General features: G+C 31.4%; 3 protein-coding genes across 13 annotated transcripts in view; 1 reads left to right on the top strand and 2 right to left on the bottom strand.

The window, feature by feature from the left end:
* The window catches only part of LOC130895996 (ankyrin repeat and SAM domain-containing protein 1A-like), an 87350-nt gene extending 86243 nt beyond the window's left edge, over window positions 1–1107 (bottom strand). For all 6 annotated transcript variants that reach the window (XM_057803702.1, XM_057803703.1, XM_057803706.1 and 3 more), the window contains exon 1: window positions 869–1107. In XM_057803702.1, the coding sequence (XP_057659685.1) occupies window positions 869–972 (104 nt within the window). In that variant the 5' untranslated portion in view covers window positions 973–1107. The remainder of the gene's footprint in view (window positions 1–868) is intronic.
* Window positions 1108–1205: 98 nt separating this feature from the next.
* Window positions 1206–10759, top strand: LOC130895998 (transmembrane 7 superfamily member 3-like). 5 transcript variants are annotated; one of them, XM_057803711.1, is made up of 9 exons: window positions 1206–1239; window positions 1345–1592; window positions 1705–2049; window positions 2128–2553; window positions 4406–4573; window positions 6704–6856; window positions 6919–7179; window positions 7241–7418; window positions 10643–10759. In XM_057803711.1, the coding sequence occupies exons 2-9, from the start codon at window positions 1526–1528 to the stop codon at window positions 10695–10697; spliced, it is 1653 nt and encodes a 550-aa protein (XP_057659694.1). In that variant the 5' UTR covers window positions 1206–1239; window positions 1345–1525; the 3' UTR covers window positions 10698–10759. The 5 variants fall into 5 exon arrangements, with proteins under 5 accessions (XP_057659694.1, XP_057659697.1, XP_057659693.1 ...); XM_057803710.1 differs by lacking the exon at window positions 1206–1239 and having other exon boundaries at window positions 1240–1592; XM_057803712.1 differs by lacking the exon at window positions 1206–1239 and having other exon boundaries at window positions 1240–1592; window positions 7241–7432.
* LOC130895999 (paired box protein Pax-6) overlaps window positions 10749–23712 on the bottom strand; it is a 92797-nt gene continuing 79833 nt past the window's right edge. For both annotated transcript variants that reach the window (XM_057803715.1, XM_057803716.1), the window contains exons 9-10: window positions 22325–22533; window positions 10749–15444 (exon numbers count right to left, since the gene is read on the bottom strand). In XM_057803715.1, the coding sequence (XP_057659698.1) occupies window positions 15353–15444; window positions 22325–22533 (301 nt within the window). In that variant the 3' untranslated portion in view covers window positions 10749–15352. The remainder of the gene's footprint in view (window positions 15445–22324; window positions 22534–23712) is intronic.

Genomic DNA, 23712 nt, shown 5'->3' with positions numbered 1-23712 from the left:
GCAGATTTCTGAGTCCACCAACAAATCTCAATAGTGATATACTGAACACCATGTCTATACACCTTATTGAAAACCTTTTGAAAAAGTAGATAATATTAATGAGCAGTTTCCTTACAGTGAAAGTCACCAGACCTATCCTAACATCACATTTCCTTACAGTATTCCTATTTAATTTTCACTTATACTTGGATATCACATCATATGGTTTTAGCAATATATTTCAGAGAAAAATTTGTGATTTTCAATCCACTTAATAATCCTATCATATCAATTGTCCCAACATCGTTTCCAAATTACCGACTTAGCAGTCATTTATATATGAGTATTATGAAACATAAATATTTTTAATTGAAAAATAAAGTTTTTATAAACAAACAGTTGGTTATACATATTTTTATAAATATTTATATTGTATTGGAGTTTCCCAGGTTTAATAAATGTTTAAATAAGTAATACTTAAGAACAAAGTTAAATATAGTAATTATTAGCAACATGAAAGAAATTAGATACCAAAATAAAAAAATAATTATAGATATCTATTATTATTATTATAACTGTAATGAACACTAATTAAACCTTTGTTATTAAATATGTAGATAGAACAAAATAAACTTTCTCTATTAATTGTATGCTCAGATATTTCCTTGTTTCAATTTAAGAAATAAAAATTTGAATAGGTAATTTTTAATACATGTAGGTGCTAGACATCAAATGATTATTTTCTACTTATATAAAAGAAACATTAAATATATTACGGGTTAAATGATTGATAATTGTATAAAGATTAGATATGAGCTGTTAATAACACATTAAAGTTTGCCAAAGTTGTTTAAAAACAAGATAACATGACAGCTGATTATAAACCCACCTTGCTAGTGGACCACTCCTTTTCGCTCTTTGACCGAGTATTTTCTCGACAACTGCAACATTACCCTTCCTAGCGGCCTCCAAAAGTTCTTGGTCTTTGCCCATAGCCCTTTGTTTGATTTTTTATTTATTTATGAGTCATAATTTCACGACACACTACTTTACACATTCACGTACTACGATTTCATTGATCGGATACAGCCATGTTTACACTACTACGCCTCTAGTGGTTACTAGAAGAACTGACGTGTACATTAATTCTATGCTTGAAGTTACTGGTTGCCAAGTGGTACTAAAATTACACTAAAATTAAACTAAATTATGTCAAAATTTATCATCATACAACTATATATTAATTTTTAATTGCAATTGGTACGTTGTTGTATATCTATTTAGAGCTGCATATTATTTTAAATATTTTTGTCTCCAGCTATCAATTCAAATAATAAATTTAATTGTATAACTGCTAATTTTTAGATGAAAATCAGTTCAAACATAACTGGCAACATTAATTTGGTTAGGTTAGGTTATTTTTTATCAATCTTTATTAAAAATAGAGTATATTTTATTGACATAAAAAAATGAAATAATATCGTTTTAATTGGCTGTGAATTTGATTCAGAACTTTCACAGTTTTTTTATATGTAGTATAACTGGTATGGATCGATTACGTATTATTAAGTTTATTATAGCATTAAGTCACTTGTGTATATTATCGCAATTTGGTGAGTAAAACATTTTTATCTTGAAGAAATACGTATTTTTTTTAAGTACAACTGTTATTGCTAATTAATTTAGAATCTATATTCTAAACATAACCTAACTTTTTTATTTTAGTATATTGTGAAGACAAACTCTATTTAGATGTTTCTTCTTACCATCCGAACCAAAACGAATACAATGTGTTCAAACGATATTTTGACATCAAGAATAACACAATCATATATATTAATAATATACAAAATGATGTTGGTTTCTTTATTATTCAAATTCATACTTACATCGAAAATGTGACTTTATCCAATGATTATAATTTGAATTACGGTTCATATGTTACGGGAACAAATATTGGGTTGTATTCACAATCAAAAAATAATAGTGCCGTTTTTTATTTATTCATAAATAATAAAATCGGCGATTCATTACAGAGTTTAATAGTTTTAAATATTTATGATGCGACAGGTAAAAAAATTAAATTTCATTTTTACACATACAGGGATATATTTAATAGAGGAAGTGATTGATAAAGCATTTTTTTAGATCCTAAACCGGGAGGTTGTAACCTCTCTTTTGGGACCACAGTGGCCCCTTATCAATCAATACAATATACTGATAGTATGATTAAAGTCAATAGTCAACCTCCGTCTTACAATGGCATCTCATGTGTTAACAATTCGATTCAAACTAATATGTTTCATATGTTTTTGAATGATTATGATAATTCTATGGAATCATATTTTAATGGTCTTGAAAAAATGTTAACTGTTGATGGTATTTTAAAATATGGAAGAAAAGTACCGGATACTCTTAGCACAGGAAAGTTCTCGAGATTATACAGTTCCTATATTGGTACAGGAGAAATATTCGCAATAATTACAAATTATAATAATCGATCCTCAGTTTATGTGCCTGCTGTTTCGTATGGCTGTGACATATCCAAATGGAAAGAAAGTTGCCTTGGTCCAGGTATGTTTCAAATATATATTTAAATTATTAATTATACTGATTTAAGTTCACTGATTTATATATAATAGTCCATGGAGTCCAGTCGACTTCGTGATTATAACACTTTTGTGTATTCATACTGCGCATTACAAAAGCAGAGAGCTTGCTTTTGGGAACTATCTAAATAAGTCATTGGTCATCGTTCAGGGTTTATGATAATAACACTTTATTTTTTAATTTTAATGAGAAGATTATGTAGCATAACTACTAGACCAACAAAATAAGTGACGCGCTCACCAAGTTCGACGACCGAAACACGTCAGTTTTGAGTCTTATGGATTCGGGATTATAATTTGTTGGACAAAAGTACCAATTGATAAATAATTGATAACTATGTCCGACAAAAATATGGGCAGTCCGACAAGAAAAATGATAAATTAGGATTAGGAAGCATAAATTGTGATAAAAAGGAATGAAAAAAATTATTGGTACAAAAAAATGTTGTTTTCTTAATTTTATGTCAGTTTTTTCGCCGGACATCATCACAATATTTTATATGAAATTATTTAGTAGTTACGATAAAAATGGTAAGGTTCAAAATAGACGTGTATATATTTTTAAATACAAGAAAAAAATGGTGAACATTTTTTTAAAGATTTTTTCGATATTTTTCTCAAAATTAATCCCAGAAAGTTTAGCTAACTTTTCTCCGATTGCAGATTCTTTATTTTCTGCTTTTTACATTATTCTGAAGAGTACTTAAAAAATTACGCTCTTTCGTTGCTGCTATGTGAATGCTTTTTAATCAATATTTATACTGAAAAAAGCACCGCTAAAAAGACATAATTTTTATCATTTTTGGTACTTGGTACTTTTGTCCAACAAGTTATAATCACGAACCCATAAGGCTCAAAATTGACGTGTTCCGGTCGTCGGACTTGGTGAACGCTTCACTTATTTTGTCGGACAATTTTACCTCGTGTTTAATACACAATTTTTAAACACTGTGTTAAAAATAGTAAGTGTTTTAATCACGAACCCATAAGGCTCAAAATTGACATGTTTAGGTCGTCGGACTTGGTGAACGTGTCACTTATTTTGTCGGACAATTTTACCTCGTGTTTAATACACAATTTTTAAACACTGTGTTAAAAATATTTCTGGTAAATAAATGCTGGTGTACTATCTAGAATTGAGCCTTCTACGTGACGAGATGTCAAGTTATTCCGAAAAACAGGCGATCATTCGTGGTTTCTTGCGCGAACAATTTTTGTTGGATTTGTCTCCTCTTGAAAGATCCATACAATCCATTGTTGTTAAGTTTTGGGTTCATTTGCATAGATCGCCTTCTTATAGACGCCGCGATTGAATTTTTTTCATTTCTTTGCACCAATCGACAGGGGGTTTTTTTGAGCGATTGTCAAATTATGCGGTACCCAACGCGAACAAATCTTTTTGCTCAAATATGCCTCAATAAATATCTCGGTATGTCACATCACGATCTTGCAATATCAATTTACGCACAGTATCGATGTTTTCTGGTACTATAGCCGATTTTGGATTACCTTCACGAAATTCATCTTGTAACGAAGTGCGATCACAATCGAATTCGGAAAACCAGCAAAACGCGGTGGCTCCAGATGGTGCCCCATCACCAATAGTCGAAGCTAGTTGATCGGCACATTGCTGTTGGTTTAATCCACGTCGAAACTTATAGATAATGATCGCGATTTAATTCAATTTTTACATATATTTATTATAAATTTATTAAAAAATCTGCTCGTATTTCTATAATTCAAAAATTTGTAATTTAACCAATAATCAGATAATTTTCAGCAGTTATAAGTATGGAAATTGATTAATTTCATTCTAGTTTCTGTCCACTGGAAGTTTTTATGTGCTGTTCAGTTAATTTTTGGTGTTTTTATTTGTTTTTTTGGCCATCGGTTTTTCAAGATAACTGTTTATGTAGTCAGTTTCACTTTTGGTTTATTAGTAACTTATTTTATTATTTCAATGGAAGAATATCTCTCAATCACAGGTTAGTCCTTTTTTTTAATTTCAGCTAAATATTGATTCGAAAATTGGTAGAAAATTTCCTGAATCACGACAATTTGTTAACACTATTTTTGTCACACGAACTTTGTGATGACTTTTATTTGTTTTGATGAAAAAAATTGTTATTTTGTTTTAGTCACATCCAATTTTTTGTGACACGTATCTATTCTTTTCTGACTTCATTTACTTGTATTTATTTAAATAACTAACTTAGGCCACTGTATAAAGATTGCATTTATCTAAGTTACTTTTTTTTCATTGTAAATATGCCGCGAAGATGTTCTATTAATCCGGACAGAACTCGCACTACACACTCTGCAATTGTTGACATTCAGGCGTCAGTCGGCGTATGTGTTGTGTATCGTGTGTGATACTTCAATTAGGTTGGGTTTAACAGTGTTGTATCAAGAAGTAGTGAGTCCCGGGGCTAAAATCGACCCAGAGCCCACTAAATAATCAAATCAGTTCGAAGTAAAAATAAATCAAAATCTTATTTTACTATCCATTTAATTTTAAATACTGTACATTTAATTTATATTTCTAAACAATTTTTGGAAATAAACTCGATCTTTACTATGAATCTAATATTTCTTTAAAAAAAAAATGATTAAATTAGTAATCTTGTGGAGGCTCTACGTGCTCGGGGGCTTAACTAGACATTTGCCTTTTGGTAGGTATACAATTTATTTGTTATTTGATCGTTATTTTTGTTTGATTCAAATAAAAGGCGTCACAACCAAGTCCAAACACACTGTCCGGTACCCAAACTTGTCATCGTCCAACAGACCATCGTACAAAATGCATGTGCCAAAGCCTCTAAATCAAGCAGGAAGTCAGAATTCCTTTTCTATTCCGGAATTTGTTCTTAGTCAACCCAATAAAGTATCTCAAGTTATGAAGCGCATTTATTGGTACAAAGTGATTTAAAACAAGCTGAGCTTTCGGAGTCTAGATTAAACGACTACTTTTTCCTGGTACGAAAATTTCTTATTTCCGACATATTGACGGAACCTTACTTTTCTAAATCAGATGATTTAGACTGGATGAATTCATTGAATTTTGAATATGATCCAAGTCAATAGCAGTTGTTCATCGACTCTTCAAAAACTAGCTTAAAAGCAGTGTTGCTAAACAAAGGAAACATTTGTCGTTCAGTGCCGGTTGCTCATGGTTTTGATATGACTCACGAGAACATGAAGTTAAATCTTGAAAAAATACAATCAGCATGTTTGAAAAATTGGTGGAGATTTTGAAGTCGTAGCTCTTTTTCTTGGGCTATAGCTTGGTTACACAAAATATTGCTGTATCCAATCGTGGATAACTTTCTCCAAGACAGAAGACTGTTAAAAATGATCCTTTAGTGAACCTTGACGACATACTTTTACCATCGTTGCAATTGAAGCTCAACCTGATGAAAAATTTCATTTAAGCTATGCTTAAAGATGGCAGTGGACTCTTACACCTAAAGGAGAAATTTCCCAAACTCAGCGATGCAAAAATTAAAGAAGGAATAATTGTTGGTCCAAAAATACAGGAACTAATGAAGGATACAGACTTTGAAGGGAAGTTGAATGATGTGGAAAAAGTCGACTGAAAATGTTTTGTGTATGTTGTTCGAAATTTCCTAAAGCGGAAAATTATATTTATCACTGAACTTATAATTTCATACAAAGCTTTGGGATGTAATATGTCTTTAAAATTTCATATCCTGCATTCTCATCTGGATTTCTTTCCCGAGGATTTGGGTGCTGTGAGGGACAAACAAGGTGAAAGATTTCATCAGGACATTTCCTTAATAGAAAAGCTCTATCAAGGGAAAAAAATTCTGAAATTACTGCTTACCAAAAGCCAAACATACACGTAAAATCATAACTATTAATTGTACATCAAGGTATTTTTTTTTTGTTAGTGTTAGTAATTTTTCTGTCTTGATGTCACAAAGAAATCTGATGTGTCAATTTTTTTCCATTGATATATTATTGTTTGGCCGTAGTAAATTCGAAGTTTTCGTGTGACAAAAAAAGTTTTTGACCACTGTTATCATTTAAAGTAAAATATTTGTTGGGATTCTGATGTCCTATAATCTAGGTTATCTTTGTTTGTTTTATTGTAGAAAAAACTATTACATCATTTACTGTTGGATTTATTTACGGTATAATTTGGTTATTGATTTGGAAAAGATACGGATTGCCGTTTTTGACAATCAATTTAGCGTTAATAATGTCCGGTTTTTTAACAGCTTCATTATTTTTCTATACAATTCTAAGTAAGTCAATTAAGTGACACAAAAATGGCAAATGTTCGTTATTAAATAAATTATTTTTTCAGCTGACATGAATTTGTTCATGACAACTTTTAATTACTGGATGGTGTTCTTATTGATAATTATTTTATGTATAATTGTTTCTATACCGAATGCAACGTATGCTCATATCGCATCTTTGAGTTATCTTAGTTCCTATTCCTGTGTTATGGCTCTCAGTTATTACGTAGGTGGTAATCTACCTTACATTTTGATCAATACATATAGAAGGGTAGCCGTTCTCGATTTCAATCTAGCTGTAATTGATCCACCAATGGATACGATAGGTAAGTTGAATGATCAATATCAAAATCCCAATTTTTGGGCTGTTAATCATCATTATTGTAGATATCCTCCATGTTTTATTATGGATAGGGCTGTTACTTTTTGGAATGTTTATACAGATACGTCATCAAAGGGGTAAACCGCCATTTCCACCAAATAGGCGTTTTCTAGATATTATTGAAAACCCTAGAGAAACTACCCCACTGATTCATGATATTTTTGCTCCAAGACAATACACGATGTAAATATTTTATGGTAATTGGTAACTATTTGTTTATTAGAACATCAATTTTTTTTTAATTTTCCACATATTTATATAGTTTGTCCTAAAAATGGGTCCCATATTGGACATTCTTTTTTTTTTAATTGTTTTACATACTTTGTTGTCCAAATAAGTGATCATTACTCCCACTTTGAAATTATCTAATTAATTCTATATAACTTCGAAAAAAAAATGAATCCAGCAGTTATTTATACATTCAAACAATTTTTAAATATATATATACAGTTTGTCTCCTAAAAATAAGAACAACGCAACTACTAGAAACGGCAGAGCCAGTGAATCTACGAGTTACGAAGATAAATCGAAGTTCATGATAATGATAACACCACAATGGAAAAGAGCAATGGTGGAGGAAATCTGAAAGCGAGGATGACGAAAAGTTCCAAAAAAATTTCCAAAAAGGCGAAGCTACATCTATACAAAACAATAAGACCAACAGTGAGCTAAGGAGGCGAAACGTGTATTCTTAATAAATCAGAGGGAGAGAAGTTAGATATATGGAAAAGAAAAATACTTAGAAGGATTCTAGGAGGTGAAAAGGGGGGAGAATTATGGCCGAGAAGAATAAATAAGAAATCTATTCGGAGAAGCAGAACTAAGCAAAATAATAAGATCCAAAAGAATAGGGTTGTTGAACCAGATACAGAGAATGCCAGATTTTAGAGCAACAAAAAAAATGATGGAGGAACAAGAAAAAACGGAATACCATGGAAAAGATGGTACGAAGAGGTGATGGAAGTCCTAAGAGAAAAAGAGGAATTTAGGACTGGAAAACGAGAGCAGAAAATAGGAAATAGAGGAAGGGAATCACTTCCATGCTATGGGACTAAAAGGCCTGCGTGAAGCTCTTACATATATATACAGTTTGTCCCAAAAATTAACCGAAAATATGATTGTATCAATAATTTGGTTCCAAGTTTTTTTATTTTTAATTGTTCCTTGACTTATTCATATAGTTTGTTCCAAAAATGCGGCCTTAATCCAGCTTTCAGCTTTGACAATTAATTTTTCAATTTTTTTACAACTTATTTATAAAAGCTGGTCCAAAAGCAAGTCATAACTATCAATTTAAAACTATTCAACTTGTTTATAAATATTTTTTTTGAAAAAATTATCATCACAGCAGTTATTTGGACATTAAAACATTTTTTAAATTTGAAATCATCTAACTTATTTTTTTATACTTTTTCTTTGAAAAAAAAAATATCATTACAGAATTTAATCTTTGAAGTTTCAGTTGAATTATATATATATATATATATATATATATATATATATATATATATATATATATATATATACAGTATGACCCAGAAATGAACCTAAAATATAATGGTAGCTATAATTTGGCTAATAAGTCCAAAACATGTTTTTTTGATTTCTGTACGTCATTCGATAGGGAATCGAAAGATGCACCCTCTAGACAACTGATAGAACAATCTTGAGATCGACCTATTTTCATAAATTCTCAAGAAAAAATGTACGTGTGTATTAATGACGGCGATATACAAACACAGACAATTTTTTTGCTCTACTGAAACGTTCTCATTTTTCGCTTACGTGGTGGTACAACTTAAGCGACGAATTGTCCCTTACGTATTCATATAGTTTGTCCCAATAATGGGACCTAAATCTAACATCTAGCAGACAGGGCATAACTGTTGATTCAGAATTATCTAACTTGTTTTCTATAAATTTTTTTTGAAATAAAAATATGAAGTTCTCTAGTTGCAGAAACTATTTGGATCCAAGTCTTCTTATTTCAAATTTTTCTTCGATTTATTCATATAGTTTGTTCAAAAAATTAATCCTAAATCTAGATCCTATTTTGGATATCTATTTGAAATTTTTTTTGTCTCAAAATCAGGTCTCAATTAGAAATTATGTAACTTGTTTTCAATTAGTTTCTTTTAAATAATATAGATACAGCAGTTATTTATATTTCCAATCAATAATTTATAAAAAAAGGTTTACATTTATATAGATTGTCCCAGAAATGAATCGAAGTTCCCTGTTTAAAAGTTATTTGGTTTGTTTTCTGTTAGTCTCATGAAAAAATATTATTTCCGCAACTCTTTGGTTCCAACTCATTTTATTTCAAATTCTTCTTCGACTTATTCATATAGTTTGTCCCAAAAAGGAATCCTAAATCTAGCTTCTATTTTGGATATCTATTTGAAACTTTTTTTGTCTCAAAATCAGGTCACAATTAGAAATTATGTAACTTGTTTTCAATTAGTTTCTTTTAAATAATATAGATACAGCTGTTACTTATATATTATATACAAACTATATATATATATATATATATATATATATATATATATATATAGTTTGTCCCAGATATGAGTCGAAGTTCCTAGATTAAAAGTTATCTGTTTCGTTTTCTGTTGGTTTTATATAAAATTATAATTGAAATAATTTTGGTTTCAATTTTTGTTATTTTAAATTGGGCCGACAACTAGTCCCGCTTTGATATTTATTTTCAAATTTTTTTCAGTATTATTTATAAAAGTTGTCCCAGAAACAGATCATAACTGTTGATTTAAAGTTTTCTAACTTGTTTTATTTAGATTTCTTGAAAAAATATAAACACAACAGTTATGTTTATATTCCAACATTAATTTATTGAAAAAAATTGTGTTTTTCCAGAAATGGGCCATAGCTCCTGATTCGAAAATTTTCTCGGTTGTTTTCAATTGGTTTTTAGACTTATCCATATAGTTTGTCCTAAAAATAATTCCCAATAGGTTCTCAACTGTTTTTTGAAACATAACTGAAAAACTATTTAGTTCTGATATAATTTTCTAAAATTCTTAAGGCTTATCTATATAGTTTGTCCCAGAATTAAGTTATATCTCTCAGCTTAATTTTTATCAGTTTTATTATAAATAATTTTTGTTTCCTCAAATTTCCAGAAATTCATTAGAATTTTAAAAAATTCGTAAAAATGCTGTTAGATTTAAGCAACATGTTGAGTCTTGCACTTACCTGATAAGTCATATTTTTATGTTCCATTGGTTACTATCCCAAAGCTACTACCAGTTAAATTTATTTCCGAAACGTGTACTTGATATTTTCTTTTTTTATATGTTCATTTATTGTGTGAGGAAAAGGAGGTGTGGAAGGTTAATAGATAATTATAAAAATTACTTCTAATTTATCGTTTTACCATTTTACAGGATGGCTAATGGTCCCTATAACGTTGTGAAAACTTCCAGATTTTACCGAATGTAAATATCTTTGTTTTAAGACTGATCAAATAATAGATAAAATAAAAGTCTAAAATATTTTTGTTATATATATTTTTTTATTATTTATTCCACAAACTTTCTATACACATCTACACGAAATTATTCACTAATACTACTTGAACTGCAATGTATTTTTATAGGTTATTAATATTATTTTAAGAATTAATCACAGCAACAAGAATATACACAACATTTATATTAATACTTTTTAAATATCACTACAGAAGGGGGGAAAAGCTGGATTTACAAATTAAAATGAGACACTATTCAAGATTGTACAAAATTCTGTATAATATTTTCTTTAACGATATTAAATATTAGAAAATTGAAAAGTTTTATTTAACCTAACCTAACCATAAATCCTGAAGGACACGTTAAATAATATATTGTGGAAATAGGATAGTTCATCATGTAATTATGACATGCGACTCGTAACTTATCATCTAAAGTATGAAATTTTCAGTTTATACACGTTTTGTACACTATACTTTTTCCACGCCACTAAATACTTAATCATCTTATGAATTAGCCCATAAATATTAAGTATTTCGTTTGGGTATGATGAAATTTGATCGATAGAATAGTGAAGTATAATCACCCAGATTACAATTTCAATTTCCGAAGTGTCCAAAGACCCAAGGATAAAAAAGAATAAAAACTTCGAATAGGAACGTCGAGGTTTACTTCGAACTGTTGGGATGCCCCTCATAAGCCTTCGTCAGGCTTTTTGTCAATCAGGGAAGAGAAAAAAATAGTAAAAACACTAAGTAAGAAATAGTTAGCAAGCAAAGTGAACCAATAGGTCATCCAGATTACAATTTAAACTTCAGAAGTGTGAAAAAGGAGTGTCCAGAGACCAGGATAAGCTCCAAAGGATAAAAAAGAATAAAAACTTCGAGTAGGAACGTCGACGTTTACTTCGAACTGTTGGAAAGCCTTTCAAAAGCCTTCGTTAGACTTTTTGTCATTCAGGAAAGAGAAACGAATAGAAAAAACACTAAGTAAGATACAATTGGCAAGCAAACTGAACTAATAGTCATCCAGATCACAATTTCATCTTCAGAAGGATAGGACCCAAGAGATGATAAAGAATAGAAACTTCGATTAGAAACGTCAACGTTTACTTCGGACTGTTGGGATGCCATTCAGAGGCATTCGTTAGGTCAACTAGGGGAGAGAAACAAATGAAAAAATCACAAAGTAAGAAACAATCGGTAGCCACAATGAACCAATAGTAATCCAGATTACAATTTCAACTTCAAACGGATGGTAAGAAGTGTCTAGAAGACAAGAAGAACAAAAATCCTTAGTAGGAACGGCGAGGTTCACTTCTGTTGGAAACCCTTCATAGGCCTTCGTTGGTCTTTGTCAACTATGAGAGATAAACCAATGAAAAAAGTGAGAATTTATCGACAGCTACTGTGAAGCAATATCCAGAATACAATTTTTACTTCAAAGGGCCAAAAATAAGTGTCCAGAGACCGGAATAAGACCATAAAAAAGATCAAAAACCCTGAGTGGGAACGTCGAGCTTTGCTTAGAACTATTGGGATACCGTTCACAGGCCAACTAAGGAAGAAAAACAAATAATAATCATCCAGATTACAATTTCAACTTCAAAGAGGTGAAAAAGAAATGTTTAGAGACACCATTGCGGAAATTAACGCATGAACTGTTGCTACATCTACCTTATTCGACAGACTTAACTCTCTTAAATTTCAAAAAATTGATAAAAAGCACCATTTATTGGTGCAAAGCTTAAATTTTCCAGAATTTTGACAACCTTATTAAAAAATTAGAAACGTTTCTCATACACTTATAATTATCTGTTTAACTATGGGAAAAATGGTGACATAGATTTATTGCTATCATACATTATAAAGAGCCCTTAGGCGTGAAGTAATTTGCTTAAAAATGTTGATAATAGTGAGCCAAGACCAATCATACATCCAAACAATTTAAAAGTATTGGATAATTAAATAAATCTCATTTACAATGTCAGCTGAAGCAAATAGCTCGTGGAGCGATTATAATTGATCGGGAGACAGTTTCTGTCTAAACGAGGTAAAATAATAAATTTACAGGTATTTGTTTGTTGACATATTTTTTTTAATACCAATAAACAAAATGTTCTGTCAACTGGTTTAGTAAAACCCGTGAAAATGAAAAGTGGCTTCCCAAAATGAAGTGCTACGCTACAAAAATGTTCCAGAGAGTAGTTAATTAATTCGACAATGGTTATTTGCTAGAATCATCATGCAAAGTACCATTTTTGCCGAGATAAGTTTGATGTAAGCTCCTATCAACTATAATTACCAATATGGGATCGTTTGTAGTCCTATTTTTGGTTAGGTGGCAAAAATAAAGTGTCAAATATCTTTGTTTTCCATAGGTTCACTTCATAAGTACTTGATTGTTTAATAATAACCAATATTTCAAACTGAAAAACACAAAAAAAGTATATAAACTTCGTACATAACCTAACTTAAGTTGGGTGTTTCTTTCGTTCATAATAAAGTATATTAGTGAAAATTGCAATCACTAGCAAAGACATTTTTGCATTTCCATTCCAAAAAGCCATTATCATAGGGTAACGTTTATTTAGAGGTTATGTTTGAACGCAGCAATTGAAACATTTATTTCTATTTTGAACCGTTATCTGCTATTCTGTTGATTTTTTCTGTTCTTTTCGCTATGTCTCTATTGTTCGATATTTCAAAGTCTAGATTGTACTTAAGTGATGTTTTCATCATTCTATATTTAATCTTCAACCAATCACCTCTTCGCACCCTTATAACTTATAACTCAATACATTATAACGCCTAATCTGCGCATATTCTTTTCAGTTTACTTTCGACCTTCCAAGTCGACTCACAGTTCATTTCTAGTCCTATTTTTGGTTATTTGGCAAATATAAAGTGTCAAATATCCATTGTTTGTTCATAAGTTCACTTGATAAGTACTGGAAAAGGAAAGGGAAACATTTCTCATTTAGAGGTTATGTTTTTAACGTACTTAGAGTACCAATTAAAATGTTTACAGTTTTTGTCCATTTTTTTTGTTAATATTTTTCGAGATTTCAAATACTGGATTGTACTCTAATGATATTTTCATCACTCTATATGTCATCGCTTCATCCAATCATCTTTTCACCCCCTTCAATATATTATAAAGCCTAACCCGCACCTAACCTAACCTCTTTTCATCACTTTAGTCAACTGTCGACCTTCCGGGTCGGGCGTGGTCGTTCTCGACTCACTTAATTGTTGTGGAATTAACCTCACTTCTTCTGCAGATATCAATATTAAACAAAAAAGCTCAAAGTTGGGGCGTAATCAAGTAGAACTACAACTACAGACGCCAATTCCAAATAAATCGAAATTATTTTGAAATAAATGTCCACAGAACATCAATTCAAAATAAATTGAAATGATTTTGACATAAATGCCAACAGAACATCAATTCCAAATAAATTGAAATGATTTTGACATAAATGCCAACAGAACATCAATTCCAAATAAATTGAAATGATTTTGACATAAATGCCCACAGAACATCAATTCCAAGTAAATTGAAATGATTTTGACATAAATGCCCACAGAACATCAATTCCAAATAAATCGAAATGAAACAGTGTGTTTAAAGCACAATTTTGAAGCTTATGGAGACCCAAACATTTATCTGGTTCTTGAGAAGCAAAGGGAAAAAACAAATGTGTTCTACGTACAGATTTTTAAAACGACAATTTGGAACGTGGATTTGAAACATTGCACCCATTGGGTGCTCAAATTGTGTAATTGGAAAGCGAATATTATCAAAATAATTGAAAAGAGTGAAAATGTTGTACTCACACTCTCTAATTTATCGAGCAGTAAATCAAAAGTAAATATGTTGAATCTCAAGCTCACTAATATTAAACATTTTCCCAAATTAGCTCTTGTTAACAATAAATTATTGCAAAATTGTTCGATTGTAAGTAAGTATAAATTTGTTCAAGTATTTACAGCAAAAAATTTACAATATTCAGATTTGTTTTCACTGCCTTATTTTCAGAAGTTTAAATTTAACATGATCTCTAACTTTGTAATCACTGCCTGACAGTGATCGCTCGGCTTAACAACAGATTTATTATTCGATTGAGAGAGATATAAGATGATATAACATTAACCTAGTACTTAAATTTCAATTAAAAAAAAAATGAGATATAGAAACGATAATTTTAAAGACCTCGAATTAACTTATTCATTCATTTTTATTATATCGTTTAAATATTCAAAAAATATAACAGTAAAAACTTGCAACATTTAAATCTGTACATCTTTGATATCATAAAAATCGTTCAATACTTTTAAAATATTTCAAATGTCCCGCTTTGTACACATTATTCACAGAGTACCCTGCAGTCCGGCTGGCGAACTCTACCGCTCGGCAAATCTCCTAAAATGTGTAATAACACGACTAGTAGTTACCTGCATCCGATATACAAAACCGTGGCGCGCTAATATCGTCAATTGCCACAGTCTAGGAAGATTCTTCAGGTGACGTCGAAGCGACAATAGGGGGCGTGATAGTAGCTTGCAGGGCCGGGTTTTCCTGTGGCACGAGCAAGCTCGGCGGAGGAAACCCGAAGAGCTGAGATCACTGAAGTCGCGGCCAATAACTCGAAGCCAAGTCCGATGTTGATTGACTGGGAATTTGTACTGGGACCGATACACCGGCTGATATCACACCTGCAACAAAAGAAAAAAAGAAATTATTATTTAATAATTAATACAAGGCGTTTTGAATTAAATTACGTATTTTCTACTCAATGTAACAAAAATATCAACTTGTGAAATGTACTAACTTAATTCAATGAATGTGGAATATATTATAAATAATGAAAATTCTAAAATATGTCATAATATGGAACTTCTTAAGACTCTAGAGTGTTTATCAGAAACTAGAACCGTGAAAGCTACAATAAATACATGGACCTACTTAAGAATGACCTAAGCAGGAGTTCTGACGTGATAATATCAGTTAATTGAACACCTTGAGATAAAAAAATTAAACGACAGATACTGCAGAGAAGAGTATGGAACACCGGAACACATAATTCGTCCATGCGCCAAGATAGCAGGCACAACTACATAAACTTCCTGGAGTTTTTACATGTGTAGTCCAGCTCAAGCAAATGGGGAGCGCAAGGACGTCTTGAAAACTATCATCGGATTAACCCGATCATGATTTCATTGTTCGGAAACTTATCGAGTTCATCGGGACGTAGACATATCTTATAATCCTTTCTACCACGAAGTATAGATACAAGGAGTTCGAGTGATATAGGATTTTTCACATTCGATTCGTTCCAACCCAACGGTGACGATTCTGCGCAATAGAGATTACGTGTTACTACCGGGTAGGTGTCGTTTGTGAAGCGTTCCCAGGACGATCTTTTCGATACTTGGTTGATAGCCAGCTATACCAAAATCCAATGCTACTGAAAAACTCATGTGTTTATTTTCTTTATTCGTATTTATTCTATGTCAATAGCAACAAGACTTCCCGCGTAAGCATTTAAACAAGTACTTATTGTAAAGCAGCGCACTCTACCGTCGAAATATCTGTCCCCTAAATTGATGCCGTTCTCACAAAATTAGGTTCGTGTTCGTGTTTTCTACTCTATCTAGAATATCTAGAATCTATTATATTACTAAATAAATATCATGGAAGAATTAACGCAAAATAAATTAAATAGAAATCAAAAATTCTTGCAGAGCATGTTTTAAATTTGGTAGTTCTATCGAATAATGACCGTGACGTTCAGAAACAGTGATCAAAATCTGGTTCTGATTCAGGATCCACAATCAGCCAATAAATGATCTACCTGACCTCAGATCATAGACCTCAGTGCTAGTTTTGAGTTTATTGAGAGCGTGAATCACTCTATTTTACATAATTTTTTTCACTTTCCTTAATCGTCTGTTTGTTTGTGACTGAATACGCAATATCATCACACAATTTTGTGTGTAAAAAATGTAGATTTTCCTTGAAAATGTTGACGAAAGGAAACAGATCGAAAGCGGTACTTTATCCTGTTTACCCAACGTCACTTTACAATGTTTTTTCACTTTGCTTTGTTGTTTATTTGAGGGTTAATACGCAACCTCGGACACTATGATCGGATTAACCTGATCATGATCTGAAAAAGTAACCTCGATCATGTTCATTGATGTCCGGAAACTGATCGAATAAATCGGGTCATAGTCATATATGATCCTTTCTACACTATTAGACCAAATGGGGGTGGATAACTCATTAAAAACCAAAAAACAAAAGTTCATGTTCATCGAACATTGAACGTGATCAAAATCTGGTCCTGGGTTAGGGCCCACGATTAGTTTATAATCTGATCTCAGATCGTAGTTTCCGTAAAGTCCGACAATAAATCTTTCAAATTTTAGAGTGCCTACATACCCCTTTTATTTTAATGTAATATTGATCTAACGATTTCGTATTTTCCTCTACCACCATACATTATTAGCATCTGTTTGGATGTAATGGTAACATCAGTTGAAACCAGAGTAATCAATGGTCACTAAATTTAGATATTTCGTTCCTTGCATTATATTTTAACGTATTTTCTAGTATTTAATCGTATCCAAATTGATTGAAAATTTCAATATATTACAAAACATGACTCAACGAATGGAGAAGCTCTAAATTGTTGACGGTTGAAACCAGCATATATGTTTAAAGAAAAAAAAAAGAGAATAAATGTTTTGAAGAAGATATTTTATATTTATATCACTATTTTATACAGAAAGAAAGACTAGAAGCCGTTATTAACGCTCCTAAAAATCTGTTTCTTTGATAATTCCGTATCATCAAAAAAATCAATCAATAGTGTTGAATAAAATATACTATTCTTCTCATGGTAACATCGCTCACTCCATTCAACAACATCATATCTCAAAAATCTGCAATTTCAAGTTAAGACTATTTGTCAAATCGTCATACTCTTAACTCAATACTTGGCCTCTAAAGAATAGTTGAGCAGTGTTTATTTCAAGAGCGTCACAAGCCAGTTGGTGATGAGTGGTTCAGGAAGAAACATCAGTACCTTTTAGAGCAAAAGTGGATTATTTCTTCAGAATTCAGTATTGTACAAAAGGTAAGTGCATTTTCCATGACCACATATTCTGTGGTAGTTTGAAAGTAGATTAGCGAAGTGGTTATACAAAATTTCATAAAGTTTGTAGTTTGAATTAGGTTCCAAACATACTCTTAGTCTATGCACTTTTGGTTTATTTTTTTTATAAGCAAATATATTCTTTCAGTCAAAATAGTTGAGAATTTTAAAGGAACTCAAGAAAATAACGAATGGACATTCCGAAATTTCAGTGTATCGTAAACTTGCAAAAGCAAATGCTTTTCTCATCATACGTGAAATTTACTATCGACTCTTTTCTCGACGTCGTGAGCAATATCATCGGGAATCTTTTTATGGCATCTTATAACTTTTAAGTTCCTTGTAAAATTTTTCCTTCGGCGCTTTGTCAGGTTTTCCGACTCGAGAGGAAAATTGATGTTTCAAAAGTGGATTTACATTTTCACCGACAGGAAATATGAAAATTGATTGTTCTTAGGCGAAATAAAATAGATGGGATCGTTGAAAAATTTCCAGTAGTATATTAGAATTTTAGTAGAATTGAACTAGTCAAAAAAGTAAAATATCTTAACAAATAATCGAAAATTCGAGCAACGGTTAACTGTTCAGGAAATCTTGAAATTATCTATCAATGATAAATCATCATCTTCTCACTTTTATTCAAAATGATGAAATGAAGTTGAGGTATTGACAAAACAAATCATAACCTAAAAAAATCTCGCGGTATAACCTTTCGTTAGCAGCTAGCTTTTCCCTACGCTTTCTACCTCTACAAATATATTTAACTACGCCATAAGAATTGAAATTTTATAAATATCTTTCTTAATCTTCAATGATTGAATAAATGTAATATTTAAAAAGTTACAATGAAATCTTCGTCCAACAATTACTCTATCTTTGTCAATTGGCCATTCCGAACAAGTAACCGTACTACCAACTGTCAAAAACTAATGCGAGTATTACCCAAGATCTCAAAAAATACCTCCTTATTGACTGTTTCGTGGGACGAATATTGAGTTAACATATAAGTGGAAGCTGTTCCAGCCAAGGAAGACAGAATGGCAACGATTTCTCTAACCTCAGAGGTTCCAGCTCGGTTCTGCGCATTCTCAAGCATGCGCAGTATAGTAAAAGTGTCTCGAATGAGAGAGAAAATGAATATTGTCGCCACCGTAATGTAGGTACGTTTTTTCTCATACCAACTGTCCATATAGGAGTATTACATATATGGTTAAGTATTTAATAAGGTATTATTTTAAATTCAGAGAAATTTTAAAAGTTTGTGGTATTTACAATAGACAAGTCATAGTCCCAAACAGATTTTTTAAAAACTTCTTAATATAAACTTTAGATATAGATAATGGGACATTGTGAGGAAATGATTTTCATAGTGCTATATATTCGTAATTTGTATTCTTCACAAATGCCTGTACAATCCCAAAGTTATTACAAACATTTTTAGCCTTGATGATGTTCTTTCGAAAAAAAATATCGTAAGTCAGTTAGGTTTATTCTAAAAACTGACAGGAGTTTCAAAATTTTATGAAAATTACCCAAATATGGTAATATTTTCTTCTTTTTGAGTCTCGTAGAGAGGCAAGGCTTGTTCTTCACCTTTATACCTTTACAACTCTTTCTAAGTTGTCCGACATCATTTTTACAATTGGGGTATTATCCATTCGATTACTGCGCCTATGCACTTTGAGCTTTCTATGTACACAACATCAATCTTACATGTTTGTCTAATTATCTCGCTTCCCTGCCATGTCTGAAGTTTTTTCAGCGATGTATATCATTATGGGCCTTATACATTTTGTCTTGTTTGGATGTATTTGTATCTTTTGTTCAAGTGGTTTGGTTGATTTTTTCTTAAACTCTTGCTTCGACGTCTGCATATCCTAACAGTGAACTCCACTCGGTATTCGTCGTCAGTATGACGTTTTTTTTGTAAGATCAAGGATTTAGTTTCAGCTGCTGACATCACCATATTAAGTGATTAGGATTTTAGGATTTCAATGACTCATTATTATAATTTACATAATAATTAATAATAAAACATTAAATTACAAAGTTTTACAATATCGTAACCAATTTCCGTTATATTCAAGCATTGCCGTTAGACTTATACTGAGATATGCAGGATTCATAAGCGCACTGAGACCTGAAAAATTTTTTGCTACAGCTCTTCGTAGCATTTTTGAATGCTGTTTCTGGGAGGTTATAGTCTACGTTCGATTTCGATTATATCGAATATCCGGACAAAAATCATGTATCCCTCTCCTCCACAAAACCTGTAGTCGAGTTCCATTTTTGAGATTTAAGTTATTTTCATTTGCAATAAAAAACTCTATTTTTTTAAATCTCATATTTAGTATTAATGCTTCCCAAAGTTTTAAAACTTTTTGTTGAAATATTGCTCAGTAGATACAAGAGATTTGTTTGAATTCAGAATTACATTTCTTCGATGAGTATTAAAATCCATCTGATGGACTCATAGCTTTCAATTAATATAAATTAGTTCGATCATTCGTTGTTGCCACCTAAATATTCACCACCCAATAGGATGCGCACAAAGCGAAGAAAATAATTCTCAAGAGATCGTCTGAAAAGTCTTTATCAACGTGGATACGCGCACTCTACCACATAAAGGTACAGATGTTGAGGTTAAGTGGCCTCCCCCGGGGAGAAAGGAACCAAACGAAGCTTGCAACCAGAACAACGATGACGCTGTCGGTGATGACTGCCGCCTCCTCCCCACCCTATTCGCTTTAGTTCGCACTTTATTGAGCGTCCGTCGAGCCGAGAATTGGAAAACCACCCTCTTTCCCGCCAACGACTCGCACTTTAAACTGATCACGGACAATGAAATTTACGGCGTCGAATAACCGCCACCGTCGCATAACGCCGCCGACGGGGAGAGTGAAAAACTCGAATCTTTCTTTTATGTTTTCTTCTTGTTTGATATACGATGAAAATCTTTATCAGAATCGTAATAACGAGAAGAGATTTTAAAAATATTTAACAACAAACCTGACAAGCACGCACAGTTTTCCTTCAACACACCACATAATGAAGGATAGTTGAAGAAACAGTTTTCACTATACAAGCGACGATATGCTATATTTTGTCTTATTACTTCAAGTTTGGTTAAATTAAAGAGTGAATTATTGTTTTTATTTCCTTTCACAATTCGTTCTTAACAGTCTCGATGTATCTTTCAAATCACCAGACAACATGCCACTAAAGTCATTAACACATATCTAGTTTTTGTTTTTACAAGTCGTACTTCTTCTATACATACAAATTGATCTTTGAAAATCAACCAGAAACAATTATCTATCACGGACAAAACGCGAGGAAGATCACCAAGATGACAGAAATACAAATAAGGTCCTTCCTTAAGAGAATTTTAGCTAAACCAACGATTATTCTTACTTTTTTGAGACAATATATAAGAAAATGCAATAAGTGATCATTTTGTGAAGTTTATTACAGAATATCGAAGATTAAAACGGAGCAACAGTCTTCTAAGTAGGAGCTATACTTAAAGATTTGAAAAACACTTTTGTTTTAGAAATGTGAATTACATTTATCAAAAATATATAAAAAAATGTTTACATACAAGAAATTTTACCTTAACGAAGCAACAATAAAGAAAAAAATATATTGGACAATAGTTAATTTAATGGTAATATGTATCACAAGTATATTGAAATTAGGAGAATATGATGATAAAAAAGTCTCTACGCCATTTATATTAGCATGCTTCAGAATAGCAATATCAGTTTTTTTTCCCGTTTGTTTTACCTACAAATTGGTCATTTCCAATAATTGCACAATAAAACAAATCACTTCATGTTGCATTTTCCACGAGAAGAAGCACGTGTCCACCGAAAGAAACGATGACTATGACGAGAAAACAACGGATTCTACGTGGTAGATGCCAAAAAATATTATTTAGCTCTACCACAACTAAGCCCAATTAACTATTCAAAATTTCTGTCTTAATTTATTTATAAAAGCTTTAAAAACTTCTTTATCGTATTAATATCAATTTCACTTTGATATTTTTTCTTGCTCGACGATTTTTTATTATTTTGTTATACACATATAGATTAATCAATAGTTTTGTTCGTATCTACAAAGCAGAAACTACAAAATGAAAGTATGAGAAAACTAGTTATGTTTTTTTCAATATTCTTAGATAAGGAAAACTTTTTCGCTAACCTATTTTTTCGTATATAAATCAAAAAACATCCACGACGCAACTTCTTCACGATCTACATTCCGATACTATCATTGAACTATATTTCATAAAGTTGATTCACTTTTGATAGATGAAAAATAAATATTCTCATAATATTTTGATGAAGACTTAAAGTCGATTTTATTTATCTTTCAAAAATTATTTGAAAAAACTAATTTTGAAACAGAAGAGACCAAAAATTAATGTTCACCTGTGCCGGTTGATGAAGGTACGGAAGAAGAAGCATTACTACCATACGATGGATGATGCGTTGTAGGTTGCGTATGAGCTATTGCAGGATTGCAACTTCTTGAATTATACGAAGAGCTCAACGAATGTAATGGATCGTGGAACATGTACGGGTAGCCGGATGCTTCTCTTTGTTGGAGACAACTCGATGTCAGTCCGCTTTGCATTGAACTGTAACAAAAAAATGAATGCTTTAAAATATATGTTCAATATCATAGGTTTTATAAGGGTTCGCTGCAGATTTGATGGATTATTGAAAGATCAGTTGCCAGAGATGAATAAGAGTAAAGCTGTCTACTAACTCCTAGCTATCAAAAGTTACTGTACTATAAATTGGTTTTCCTAATTTTAAAAATTGATCTTTCCTTTCTCCAATTCTAATTTTCATGTTTCTTTCGACAAAAATTGGCCCTTCCAAGACTTATTTTATGAAAAATTGGTTTTACTTGATAGATTTTAAACAAATGTTTCTTTTAAATTTTTCAATAATTGACTTTTCTTGATTCAACTTGGACGATAATAGTTTTTTCTTAGTTCAGTTTGTACAATAATTGGCTTTTCCTCCGGACAAAAATTGACCTTTCCATGGTTAATTTGGTCAAAAACGGGCATCTCTAAGTTGTCATTAATAGTTTTTTATAGTTTTTATTGACTTTTCCATGTCAATTTTGCACAAAAATATGCCTTACAAAGATCAATTTGAACAAAAGTTGGATTTTCCGAGTTTATTTTCCACAAATTGGCATATCCAATGATTAATTATTCAGATTTTGGCGTTACCAATTCTAGTTCACTTAATTAAACCCAGAAAAGCCAATTTTTGACCGAATTGAACTGATAAAAGCGAATTTTTGATTAAATTGGAATCTGAAAAGCCAATTTAAAGTTAAAAAATTGAATTATTGGCCAAATTACAAAAGGAAAAGTCAATATTTGACCGTATTTAGACGATTTAACCAATTGCTGTCAAACCTGAACTTTGAAAAAACTATTTTTCATAAAAGTGAGTGAAAAGGAATTTTTAAATTTAGTAAAACCAAATTTTGGGTGATTAGCATTGGAAAAACTAATTTGAAATCCATATTTTCTAAGACCCTCATAACCTGCTTGTAAAAATATCTATTCTATAGTAAAAATTATGGTTTCAACTTGAATTTAAACGAGATGGGGGTCAATTAAGATCAAAATTAATTAATGTAGCAAAGTGCATAATGCATTAGTTGATTCCACGCGAATTAAGTGAATTACTGCGAACGTACATTTGCTCGATCTTCCAACGAATACAGATATATGTTTACGAATTGAGTTGAAAAGCTGTTGCAATACTGATTTGACATTTTATAAACAATC

The sequence above is a fragment of the Diorhabda carinulata genome, chromosome 6, assembly GCF_026250575.1.
Source record: "Diorhabda carinulata isolate Delta chromosome 6, icDioCari1.1, whole genome shotgun sequence".
Lineage (NCBI taxonomy): Eukaryota > Metazoa > Arthropoda > Insecta > Coleoptera > Chrysomelidae > Diorhabda > Diorhabda carinulata.
This window is presented reverse-complemented; position numbering and strand designations above follow the sequence as displayed.